Source organism: Pogoniulus pusillus, chromosome 1 (assembly GCF_015220805.1).
Source record: "Pogoniulus pusillus isolate bPogPus1 chromosome 1, bPogPus1.pri, whole genome shotgun sequence".
NCBI lineage: Eukaryota > Metazoa > Chordata > Aves > Piciformes > Lybiidae > Pogoniulus > Pogoniulus pusillus.
The window spans coordinates 30568604-30582288 of NC_087264.1; the positions used below are offsets into that span (position 1 = coordinate 30568604).

At 38.5% G+C, this 13685-nt stretch overlaps 1 protein-coding gene across 25 annotated transcripts in view; it reads right to left on the bottom strand.

Moving 5' to 3' along the window:
* GPHN (gephyrin) overlaps positions 1-13685 on the bottom strand; it is a 284583-nt gene that overhangs the window by 61750 nt on the left and 209148 nt on the right. For 16 of the 25 annotated variants that reach the window (XM_064147342.1, XM_064147473.1, XM_064147377.1 and 13 more), the window contains one exon: positions 8927-8968. The exons of the other annotated variants lie outside the window; for them this stretch is intronic. In XM_064147342.1, the coding sequence (XP_064003412.1) occupies positions 8927-8968 (42 nt within the window). The remainder of the gene's footprint in view (positions 1-8926; positions 8969-13685) is intronic. 25 annotated transcript variants of the gene reach the window in all.

Consider the following 13685-nt stretch of genomic DNA (forward strand, 5'->3'; position numbering starts at 1 on the left):
TCCAGTGTGAAATATGAAACTTGGATGAGTATGAAGTCTCCCTTGGTACCCATTCAGGGTTTTCTGCTACGGCATCTTGTTTTCTGTTCCAGCAGACAGCTCTGTTCTCTAACTGAAAGCAGGGCAACTGCAGTCACCATTCACAGCTGCAACCCCTGGGAAATCCACTTCAGCTCTCCTAACACCTACGTACTGCCAATTTGAATAAATGTTGTCGCGGAAGGGACAGACACCTGGTTGGAACTTGCAGCTTCTGCTTTTGCTCTTAGGAGCCACAATCCCCTTAACTGAAGGTCTGTGAGAGTAAGCATCTCTCCATTGATCTTCAAATGATTTTGAATCAAACCTGTAATCGCTACCAAAGCCTACAACCCATATTTCATGCTTACACTTTTACCTTCCTGGAAGCTGGCTACACACCTAACAGTCTTTTCATCTCTATGTTACCGTAACGTGAACACATGAAAGCAGTACCAATACAATCACAATAGTGATGAGCTCCTGTAGCAGTTTGAGGGATCCTAGGTCTCCCTTAACAAAATCATAGGGACAGAGGCCCATCCCAGGGGGAGTGGACCTGCTTGTCCCAGGGTACTGTAATACTGTCATTCTATTCCATCTTCCAGGATCACATCTTAAAAGATAGTGCCTGAGCAATCTCTGCCCCTTCTCTTCCCTGCCTTTCTTCCCTTCACTTTGCCGTGCAGTGCATATTCTTACCTCATGGGTTTTAAGTTGAGATTCAAACTAGAGTGCAACTACTGTAAGGAAAAGAATGCTTCAGTCTGTGAGTCCATGTGAGCACCGAAGAACAGCACAGTGAACTCAGTGTATGAAGAGGCAGGTTTCTGCCTTTGAGTCAAGGCAGATACACGGACTCTATTCCTCTTGAAGTGAGTAAGCACTTGAAGTGAAATCAGAATCATCATGAATGCATAACATGACGATTTCAGAGGATTCATAAGCCATGGGAAAGACAAGCTGGAATCAAGCAAATGCTGCAGTGAGAACTTTGCTGTCGAACCCAAGTTAGAAATTATTTTTTTCAGAAATTATTGGAAATACAGATGCAGGAAGGGGATTTGCATTTAAGGTTTTAGTTTGTGCCTCAAAGGCTCAAAAAGGTAAGATACTTTTAGTGCTGCCTTGAATTTGGCAGTCCAGATTTCAAGGCCCAGTAACACAGCCATCATCAGCCCCCCCGCCCCAGCAGCTATGTGCCTGAGAACACAGTATCGATTTGGCTGGGCTTCTAGTAGCAATCTTGAAAGCTGATATCAGAGAAAGGGACATGGAAAATATTGTGAACAAAGATATTCTTTCTACCCTCCAGCTCTTAAATAGGAAAAAAAAAACCAAACCAATAACCAAACCAAAATGGTAATTACACTTAGCAGAAAAGCTTGTTTCCATGTTACAAACCTGCACTTTTAAAATAGGAAAACCAAGAAGATTACGTAGACAGAACTGATGGGAACCCACCAACATCTGAGCTATACATTACTGATGCTGCTGTGTACATCTAGGTTGATTTCCATGTGTTAAAATAGACACTATCCACTAGAGATCACACATATGACATCTCACATCAGCGATTACCCCAAAAGCTGTAATAGTAAAGTTGGTCTGCTTTGATTTATTACTATTTCAAACTCTACCCTAATTTTCCATATATTCTATTACTGCAGCTGACTCTGAAGAGTTAGATTGCTTTGGGAGCTGAGCCTAGACAGCATTTGCATGGAGTGTTACTACTAGTGTAACAAAATACAAACTAATGTCTGGCTTCTAAAAAGGCAAGCAAGCCCCAAATAAACACTTACTACAGTGTGCTGGTAAGCAGTTTGCCGCTGAATTAAAAGAGAAAACAGTGGTTATCTAGAAAAGAAATCTCACTGTTATATCTAATCAAGCCAGTTTTGATGTCATACAGTCCAAGGTATGGTACAGCTCAAGAAAACAGAAAAAAAAAGAAACTGCTTAAGTGGATGCAATTAAAGAGAAATAATGACCAGACTGACTTTGGAAAATGCAAATGCAGTTTACACACATGAGTTTATACTATCAAAAGGAAAGTAGCAGCCATGGCTCTCTGACTTTAATCTCTTTCATAAAGAAGTGCACATCTCTGTCACATGCCAGAGTGAAATGTCTCCTTCTTTGGTGGAAGAAGAAGAGAAAAAATCAGAAATAGGTATTTAAAACTGAAGCATAAAGACTTTTCTTCAAACAAAAAGCAAAGAACTTCAGTTTCAAGTGGAGGAGAATGGAAATTATTTCTGAATTACTTGATTTATAGAATATAGGAACGTACTGAGGTGTTCAAGGCCAGGCTGACTGAGGCCTTGAGTGACCTGTTCTAGTGGGAGGTGTCCCTGCCTATGGTGGGGGGGGTTGGAACTAGATGATCTTTGAGGTCCCTTCCATCCTAAACCATTCTATGACTCTGCGTAACATTATCTGGAAAACAGCTGTGATTTTGTAATTTGATTCCTGAATGCCTAAGTTGCCTAATAGACATTTTGAGTTCTGTTTATTCTCTCTCTGAAATTCAGTGCTGGGAAGCATTTTAACATAATAAAACCCCAGAAAAAACTATTATGGTAAATCGAGTAGATAAAGTTTAAGCCAAATTCTGTGATATGACATGAGATGCCATTCAAAATCCCAGACTGTAGCACCCTCAGGAACAGTTCTTTGCAAACACACTAAGGGCTTGAACTAACAGAAGTCACAAGGTACATACCACATGTACAGAGAAGTGGTAGGAGTAAGTGAACAAAGGGTAAACAAAGATAAATTGCATTTAAAGTACAAATACACTAAGACTTTAATTAATTTTATTGTAAATATCTATGCTGTCATTCATCCAAGTTATCCACATAGACCTTTATCAGACTACTGCAATAATGCACTCTCCCTCGGGACGTAACCTGAAGTTCTGCCATACTTCCACTCACGAGCTGTCATGAGTGCCTTTCCTGATGTGATATTTAGCTCTTGTAAGAACAGTTCTCTGTTCTGGTGTGGCAGAGAGACTGCTACAGAAGTTTTGTGCCGCTGCTAATTGCAGTAACAAGACTGAATACAAGCCTAGCAAAGTTGTCTTCTAGGAACAAAGGAACTGGATCACTGGCTTTTCATAAAGGTTGGCATTTTAATGTGCACTGAGGGAACCAACCACATTTCTCTAAAAATAAAGATTTTAATTTGTTTTTCTTAAGCCTAGAGTGAGGTAGCACTATGAACAAAGCCAAATGAAAGAGAAAAAAATTCTAATTATTAAATAGCAATTACCAAATAAAAAGCTTTGACCTTCTGTTCATATTTGAAAGAGAAATATCTGCAAATTCTAACCTTTCTTAAAACTTCCATTTTCTATTAGCAACTACATAAATTAATACAGAAAAACCAAACCAGACTGCACCAATACAGCTGGAAAAAGGCCAAATGATCAGTTGCTCTTTATTGCCTCTGTTGTGTTCATTTATTTCTGAACTGCAGATATCACATGTGCACAAAGATTATCTTGGGTTTTTTAAATCAAGAGGGATTTGTTTTCAAGCTTATTAGGGAGATATCTGGCAAGTTAATGAAAACCATGACTGTAGATAAACAACATGAAACCCTGATCACTCTTTCTAACAGAGTTAAATTGGAAAATAAAATAATTTCAAATTTCAAAGAGTATCTCTACAAGGCTTATGGGATTTCTAAGGTGTTAAGCCAGACAATCTTGTTTGAATCAAAGACCTGATGGAATCATAGAATCAGCCAGGTTGGAAGAGACCTCCAAGATCATCCAGTCCAACCTAACACACAGCCCTGTCCAATATAGCAGTTTTGGTTGAATGGATCAGTATATTTATGCCACATGTAAAGAACCAAATTCTCTATCCATTAGAGCTCTGCTTGAAAGCAGAGAAGAGAATGGAGAGGAACTGCTTACATTTACTTCATTCTGATTCCCCTATACAGGGCACAGCCTTAATTGCCTAAGGGCAATCCTTCTTTGTTCCATGACAGTAATCTTAGACACAACAAAGGCATAGGTCTGCTCTTCTTGGTCATGGTCTTACACCTCCTGAAACACTTTTTCACTTGAATTATTTCACTCTGACTGTAAGGGTTGAATGAAATTTTCCAGAGTAAAAAAAAAAAAATCCAGCTAATGTATCGACAGAAATGTTTACAAAAGAAACACACAAAAAGGAAATCCTGAGCCAGAAATTACTCCACACAAGTGAATTTGTGCTTCCCTGTTTGAGGCAGATGTTCACTTACGGAGTGGGAATTAATCGATGTACCAAAATGGAAACTTTGTGTCACTCTAATCGAGTTTGGGCATCACGTTTTAGAAAACATACAAATCAAGGGCATAATAAATATTAAGTACAAAACCTGCCTCATAATCTGACCAATACCTATGGTATTTCAAATCTATTTGTTTCTTATCATCGTGTAACACTTTTCCTGCTGTTCCAGTGATTTTCCAAACAGTGCTAGAGACAGATCTTTAGATTCGGGACTTTAACACTATGCAATTCAAGTTTCAGACATTGTATATGGAAATTCACCTAGAATTTTCCTTTATACCAAATTATTTCCATCATTATAAAAACAACACTGCCATGAAAGCTTTCTGCGGTGCCAAAGTGCCTGAAGCCCTTCTCAGTTGTTCAAACAATTGTACAATTCAAAATTAAATGAAGTCTTCTCATGTTTTACCTAGCAAACTGCTTCTAGAAAGTTTTGCATTGTACTACCAGAATAAATTAACTAATAAATTAATTGGCCCGATGATTAGAAGTCTAGAGAGAAATATTTTAGGTAGAAGAGTAAGAGTCCTGTTTAAAAGCAGGACAAAGTGGAAGGGGTTGCCACATTCTCAAGCCAGCATGATGAAGCTGGCGTAACTTCTTGCCCTGGGACAAAAAACAGACACAAAGCTCTGCAGATCTTTCCTCACAAAAGGCACCATACTCTAACCATGCAATGAGGCTAAAAAAAATTTATGACACGTGAACAACCTGAGTGTCCCTTTCTCTGAAACACTTAAATTTTGTGTTGGTTTTGTGTGGTTTTTAAGCATACTGTAGCGCTTCAGTAAATGCTGCTACCCTTTCAAGCAGATTAACAGGTTTCCTTCATTACGCTTTTAGCCAAACACACAGCGCATGCAGAAGCCAGAGGAAAGGAAGAGAGAGGAAGAGAGAGAGAGATAGAGAGAGAGAGATTGATGCTGGCAATAAGAAGTCTGAGATAGAAATGAGGATAAAAATGGGTCCGTTGTGTAACTGTGCCTAAGTAACTTTATAGATCAGGAGAGTATGGACTTTCAGTACTCACTGGTTTTATATTTTGTATGGTATTTTAAAAGGCACTGTCTGAAGTCAGAGGACTTCTAAAAGTATAAATAAACCCAATCTGATGTAATAAATTTTCAACTAAACCACTATTATTAAAAAAGAATAAATTACTATGTTTGGTGATAACTGGATAAGTAAATTATAGATCCATTACACACACACACTATACTGCAGAAGCGCTAAGGCAGCATCATTCCTAATTAATATTTCTACTCTTAGAAAGATCATTTAAGTAGTCCTGCTAACATTTACCAAAATTATAGGTGTGAAGCTAACTGCTTCTCATGAAAGGGGAAATACCTTATTGCATATTATGAAATTCAAAAATAAAAGGAGCTTGTATTTTATCATTAAATCATGTTAGATCAATAAAGCTGTATTTCTCTTAACACAAGGAAGACACTTTTTAAAGAAACTTACTTGGGATGTAACTGCCTTGAACCAAAGCTGGCACTTCATTCCAGACATGTGGAATCATTAAGGTGTTGACTAAAACTACTATCCTACCAACCCTGTAGTTCAACAAACTGTGAAAGTCTTTCTGTACAAGCTTGTGAAATCTCTATTCCTGTTCCCTTCAAACAGGCATTAGGTGACCTCATGCAAAGTCAATAAAAAGGACCATGTGAAAAGAAGCTTTTTCCAGTTACTGGGCTCTGAGATGCAAAATAGCCTCTATAAGGATGTTTTCTCTGAAAAAAAATGAGGCAGTAAATCCTACTGAAAATTCTTGGCAATGAAGAACTTACAGATCTCAAGTTTCTCTTCTGTGGCAGAAATTTTACTTCTTCAATCAAGGGCCTTCTATGCAACAGCAGAAAAGATACACTCACGTTCCTTTTCAGTAATCTTAGTTCTAGAGTACCAATTGATCCAACTCTAGAGCTTTTCTCAACAACTGAAAAAGTAATGATGTTCCTTACAATGAATCTACAATGTTTCTGGAAAACAGACTTCAGCAATTGTTTGTATCAGGTTACCTTTCATCTTCTGTTGTACCTTTGTCAGACGGCATGTTCAGCTGAATTCCCACAGCTGATGCCATTCCTCTCATCTCGTGTCCTGGTATCCTCTCATGGTCTCCAAAGCTATCTGGTGATGACTTAAGACTTACAAAACTAAGAAGGTCTGAACTAGGTGCTGAAGAAAAATATTTTCTTGGAAGAAGCAGCACAGCAATGGGTGTATACACAAGAAAAAGCTTTGAGGCACTATCAGAAGAATGCTCCCTTTATTCCCTTGGATATGAGACCTTACATGCAATACATAACTCTTTTTCTTCCCCTTGATCAAAAGTAAGGGCAGGTTTTTGGACTCAGTTTAATAATAACTCAATCCAAGAGATTTTCTATCATATCATTTGAGGCCAGGATTATTGTTCACTCATGGCATATTGCTGCAGAGTCTCTCAACAAGTTAGAAACTACAGTTTTTTTATAGACCCCAGAGAATCTCCAGTCCCTCTCCTTGCCTCTTCAGACAGCTAAAACTGCCATGGAGATCTCCTGTTTCAATTGATTTGTCCCTTTGGATCTGTCAGTGGCTAATATGGTCTGTTAAAAAATACAGAGCATTCTATCCTGTCACCAGAGAAGAATGCATCCTTGTTTGTTTGTATTTTTCATGTTGAGGTTGCAGTTTAAAAAAAGGCAGTCCAAATCTTGCACTGTTCATTTCACAAGCACAAAATTCTGATCTGCTAGACATGTTTGAACTGCATCACAAGGTCTGGTTCACCTGCAGCCTCATTATCTACATTTCAAATACAAAAATGTTCCCTTAGGATGGAGCATAAAGGATGAACTGCTGATACAACCTCACCATGCCACCCTGACGCTTCAGCCAGCCACCTTTGTAGACAGCACTGACTAAGTTTTCATGCACTTAGTACTCCAATTTTCTCCTTCAGCTGAAGTAGAATCTGCTATTTCAAAATCACTAATTGGTACCACATCCTGACAGCTTTGAAGAAGGGAACATAGTTTTTGGAATCCCATCAAGCAGGAGGCCAACGCACACTGACCAGCCACCAGCCTCAGCACCTTGGTCTGCGCTTCTTTCGAAGACGGTGATCTCTCCAGAACATGACAAGGACAAATGGTTGAAGCTGCAGGCAGAGCAGGAAGAGTCTGGTGTCCCCCAGATGGGGCTTATTTACTCCATAATTTGTAAAAGCATGCCCACCATTTTTGTTGATGTGAACTTTGGAAACAAAGTGCCATCAAGCTGAAATGCCTGTTGATCCAGTGCTTTAGCTTCAGTTCACACAGATCATTCAGAAGAATGACTGATTGAGAGAGGGTGGCATTTCTCTTGCATTTGTAAGCACTAAACCTCTTGCTCCTGTATTAGCTTGAAAGTATCTGTATGTGTGGATATAGCACTGCTTACTCCACGTTTCTGTGGCAATGGTAATCATGACAAAGCAGCGAGGCTTTCATATAATACAGTAGCAAGACACAACAAACTACGGAATACATATCAGGTGCTTTTAAGAATACATACTTGCTTATCTGTAAAACTACTTGTCTCCAGGTGAAGCCAGACAGCAACTATTAATCTATAACAGAAAAACTGGTAAGCATCTTTCTTCCTCAAAACTTCGTTAGATCTTTTGCCTGTTCACACAGTGAAACTAGAAAAAAAGACACTTTTTAATGCTAAGGATAAGGAAATTCTAGGAATTATTGGAGAAGCTGAAACTTTTCAGAGCAATGTAGACACATATCAGCAAGATATTGCTCAGACACAGATCTTCCTGCTTAGGAACAAAGTAGGTGAGCCTCCTTATGTTTGCATTTTGTGTAATGCTCATTAACAGAACATTTGCTTCGGGTCTAGGACTGAATCCACATCATGAGAAAGAGTGAACTGTCATCTCTTCATGAAAGCTGCAAGCTTTCAAATACAGAATAAATAACTCTGTGTGCTCAAGACTGACTCAGTATTGCAAAAAAGCTCAAGTTCACCTTTTTGATACTCATCCACTAATCTCTCTCTTTTTTTTCCGTCATCCTAGTTATAACAATGCATTTTTCTTCTCAACTCTTGGTAAGATTGTACTGTATCTTTTGATAGAAGATTATCATGAAGCTGATGTGGAAGCATGTACAACATGCTCTACATTTCAGCAGGCAGTTACCCAAGCCAGACCTTAGGGAATTAATAACTTTGGGAACTGAACTTCAGATATAGTAAAACAACCTATATCTAAACAAGTAATTAGAAATCATAATGTGGTGGCCATCTTACAGAGTCTTTCCTGTTTCATTGGCTGAAAAATGGGTGAGACTAAGCAGTGAAGCACGCTGCACTCTAGGCATTTCTGTTTATTACATTATTGCAGCAGCTGCCTAGCTCCAGACTGGCATGTCCAGACTGATTTTAAAACCACACTGAACATGGTTGCAGATTGATCATGCAAAATCTGCTCCCCCAAGCTGATTTTTCCCCACGTGTGCACAGTGCAAAGCAAAAAATGAAAAAAAGTAAATCAAACCAAGAAAGTGTGATGGGTGAGCAGGTTGACTGTGTGAGAGAACACGTGCAAAGTATACCTCAGAAACACTATAGGTGGATGAGCACGAAGGGAGCCGAGCCTGGTTGTGCAGTGGGGAAAAGAAAATATCGTTAAAAAAGAAATGGTGGCACAGTAAGGGTCTCAGAAGGTTTTCTGTATAGGTGGTTCCAGCACTGAGACAGTAGTGAGAGTCATTCTGTGACCAGCTATGTCAGAAATTCCAAATTTATACCTTTTTAGGGGAAAGCTACTAAATGAAAAAAAAAACCCAAAACAAAACCAAAACTGTATTTGTTAATCATTAGTTCTAATTATTTAATCTGAAGGTAACTATTAATCCTTCCTCTAAATAAATGACAGCACTAGTATTAGGATAATAAGCTGTTCTAAGATGGATGAAGCTTTACCAATTTCTTTCATTTAAAACTATTTAGTTTTATTCTAACTTTGCAAATGGTACTATGTGAAAATGGGCTCACAGAGGGCCCATTCTCAGATGCTCAGAAGCAGAATTGTGACAATGCAGGGTTTTCTTCAATCTCACTGCCCCCAAACCCAGAACAGCTTGCAAAGTTTAATGACTAATGGCCAGACATAGGTCAATAGAAATCTGCAGATTATGTCCCAAACCAATTTAAAGTGCTGCGATTCTTAAGGGACACAGCTTTCAACACAAGCACAAATTAATTGATGGCACTTAAACTTTACCTAGGGAACAGTTCCTTTGTACTGGATACCCCATTTTTCTATGCTATTAATCATCCAGACATAACTCAAGAATTAAAAAAGCCTTCTCCAGTTATTTATAGGATTTCTTTTCCTAACAAGTCTGAAAATCTTTCCTTTGGTTGAAAACATTAAATGTCTCAACTGCAGTTTGAGGCTTTTTCTTCAACTTTTGTTAGCTTAATAGCAATCTGATGACAACTGGCTGTACAGAAAGAGTAAATGCAGCCTAAAAAAGGAAATTTAAAAAGACCTGGTTCTTATAAACAGAATTAAAATATCCTATTCCTTTTACTTTAGAAATAGAGAAAATAATTATTGGAAGCTCCAGCAATGAAATCATTATCTCTGTGGCAGTTTGGAAAGATTTGTGGCAAAGATGAATCCAGCAGGAGTTTCCATGTAAATTATTCCTGACCACCAGCTGACTTAGGCATTAGGATGGACTGAGCAGAGAATGTGGTACTCATAAAAAGATATCTCTCAACTATTCTTCAATCTCAAATGTGTATTTCTTAATTCTTCATTCAAATATAAAATATTGCTTCCAGGAAAATTCTAGAAAGACATTAATTTGTGTCTCCATTATATTGGACTTGATGCTCTCCCCAAGTACCTTCCAGCCCCTAACATTCTGCAAGACTCTTTTTGCTTCACTGAAAAATCTTGCATGCTCTGAGAATACTTCTGTTCCTCTCTGGCATTCTGTACTTTGTTTACTCTTCCAGGTAGCATTACTAAGAAAAAGTGAATCACTTCACAACACATCAACTGTTCACAAACATTCAGCACTTTCTTCACCCAACAAAGTGTTTGCTTTTAGCGTAGATTTGTAGAAGGATCAGGTAAAATGATTACAAAATTCCTTCAGATAAATAGGAAAAGTGGAAAATGAAGTTTTATGAAATCAAGTATTACTCTTAAGCAGGCTTAAAAAAAGGTGAGTGTGTGTGAATAATATGAAAAAAAAAAAGAATAAAGGACCCCTTCTGGTAAAGCAAAAACTGGTTCTACAAGCACGATTTCTTAGAAAGATTTCAAAGCAAAAGGTGTGCTTTTGCTCAGCACAGGATTCTGATATCCACCAGATACTTTTGGATGAGTACTTTATCAAGATGCTCGTGCCATGTCTAATCACTGTTCTCATGGTTTGCCTTGCAAAAGCATGGAAAAAGAAGAACCATTAGCTTTTGTAGGTGCAGAACCAAAGAACACAGCGAGAAACATCACAGCAGCAGTTTAAAAAGTATCAGCAACTAGCTAAACAGATTTGTCCTCTGCAAAACTGTGAAGAACTTGGCTCATCTGTCTGCTCTTCACACTAGCATACGAGGGGTACGAGAGACACTTGTGCATTTATTAATCTTCTCTTAGATAACTACTTTGAGTAGGATGCTATTACTTTCCTCATGGAATTATCCTGTGACCTACCAATCTACATTTTCCTTCATGTCTAGGCTTATCATTCAACTCCAGTTTTATTCCTATTAGTGTTTAATCACTTTAATTGTGCATTTTTCTACTCAAGGCCAGTTGGGATGGGGCACTGATCTAATGGAAGGTGTCCTTGCCCATGGCAGTGGGGTTGGAACTAGATGACCTTTAAGGTCCCCTCCAACCCAAACCATTACATGGTTTTATGGTTTCCTTTTCGATAGTTTCTGTTGTATAGAAGGAAACTACAATATTCCCTCCAAGAGCATATTCTTAGCTTACCTAAGGCAATCTATGACCTAAAGTTGTTGAGGAAAGTATTACACTCCTACCACACTTCTTCACATAGTTATTGTTGTTTGTTGACAGTTTCATCTGCTGCACATTTAGACTTTCTTGATAATTTCTGTTATTGCATTCCTGCTAACAAGTCTCCATTTGATGATTCTGCAGTCTACCACCTACTCACAATCTGCTGTCCTCTATGAACTCTGGTGACAGTTTCCTCCAGCTGGAGCAAGGGGATACCTCTTTTTGTGCATTACCTGACAATGTTAGGACAGATGATGCTAGTGTACTAACATTTCAGCTCTTGGCCACTTTTTCCCTACAGATATTCAAGTTCAGGGGCCGTGTCATCAGTCATAGAAATGTTCCACTGTGAGAATAATTTTCAAACACCTATGCCTAAGTAGACAAACTGAGAATCTGTTCCAAGTTGCAAGTTTGCTGTTAGTCTGAGAGTCTTACTGTCTTGATCCAGATCTTTAATAACGGAATATTAAGACTAAGAATAAAGCTCTGTAAATGTAGTTGTCCACCACAGTCAAAGAAGGCAAGCAATTTAAGTAAAAGAGAACACTGCATGGAGGAAACTACAAACTGAGACATACAGCTTGGTATGGAAAATGATAATCCAGGTTTCAGTAAACATCATCTATGGATGGTATTTGGCCTCCTCTGCTCCAAAATCTGAGAACAGCTTCTTGAACAAAACCAGAATCGTTCACTTGGACTCATGCCAGTAAAAAGCAACAAAAAATTGTTTGATGTATTAGTTGGGAACTGTGTCTAGGACTTCTCTATGTGGGCTTTGTTTTGTTTTTTTCCCCAAGTTTTCCATCATACTTTTATACAGCATTTAAATGGGCATTTAAAATCCACAGCACAAATACAAAAAAAGGAGAAAAATCTCTTAAAAAGCAGTATTGTTCTACTGAATTTCAGCTGAACCCCATACTTTCAGGAAAGTATTACTTTTAGCAGGTGTTAGGAGTTATGAAATACAAACCAGTCAGCTGTTGATCATCTCGGTAGCTGATGCACTTGCTACTGCCTCACTGATCTGAACAGCAGGGACATGCTAACATGTCCAAGTGCTAAAAGATTCGTTTTTCTGTACAATATTTAAGTTCAGACTTAAACAATGGTTTAAGATTGAAGGATTAAGCCACGGAAAGAACCAAAAGAGCTGCAGGAAAGATGGATGAAGATCTCAGCAAGAAATACAAAACCAGCTCTCAGGTTGGGATAACTTCTTTTGTAAATGGTTATCTGTTGCTGTTACTCAAACTCTCAGGTTGCTTATTTAACTCAAATCTTTGTGCATGTTTTCAGTGCCATTTTATTTCAAATTTACAACAGGCTTTCAAAATGTTGTGGAATGTGGGACATTCTGCAGAATTCCAATGTTTCCTACATATTTCCAGTGGCCTTTGATTTTCATCTGGAAAGCACATCTTTGCAATTCATTCTGGAACAAAGCTTCTGCTTTACTAGTATATGCAACTGTGTTTTGTTTTCACCTGTAAGGCTGGCCATCCGGTACTGTATGTTCCCCTTCCACACCAGTCAACACATTTGCCACATTTTAGGAATATCAACAACTTACACCTAAAACTCTTTCCAAAAGCAGTATGGAGGAGATTATTTTTTTTTCTAAAGAGGAACTATTAACAAATGCCTCATTATTTTCTTCCCAACTGATCATTATCCAGAAGAGTGCGTTGTTTTAATTAGTCATTTGCATACTGTCCTTTTAAATGCTTGCTTATCTAAGACATCCCTTAATACAACATCAATCAGAGCAGCAGGGACAGAGACTGTAGTTATCCAGTATCATACTTGCAATGTGTCCTGCTTATCTAAAGACACATGAAGGGCAGTATTCAGAATATATGGAACATTTCTTAGTTCATTCTGACTTCCCTGCTTAGCTTCAGTAGAGTATGGGCACAACATAACAGATAAAGTGGCACAAAGGAACAGGGCAATTTCATTACAAGTGATTTTTTGAGGCATAGGAAGTTTCATGTAAACATGAGGAGGGTTTTTTCACTGTGAGGGTGACAACACTGGAACAGGCTGCCCAGAGGGCTTGTGGAGTCTCCCTCTCTGGATACATTCAAAACCCGCCTGGATGGGTTCCTGTGTGATCTGGTATAGGTGATTCTGCTCTGGCAGAGAGGTTGGACTGGATGAGCTTTTAAGGTCCCTTCCAGCCCCTGACATTCTGAGATTCTGTTATGGCTAATGTGGTCACATAACTTTTCATTCAAAACCTTTCCCCACATGACATTCTGTGAAGTAGTGTGTGATGAGAATACCTTTTTTTGTAGTAACAACTTTCATGGCGG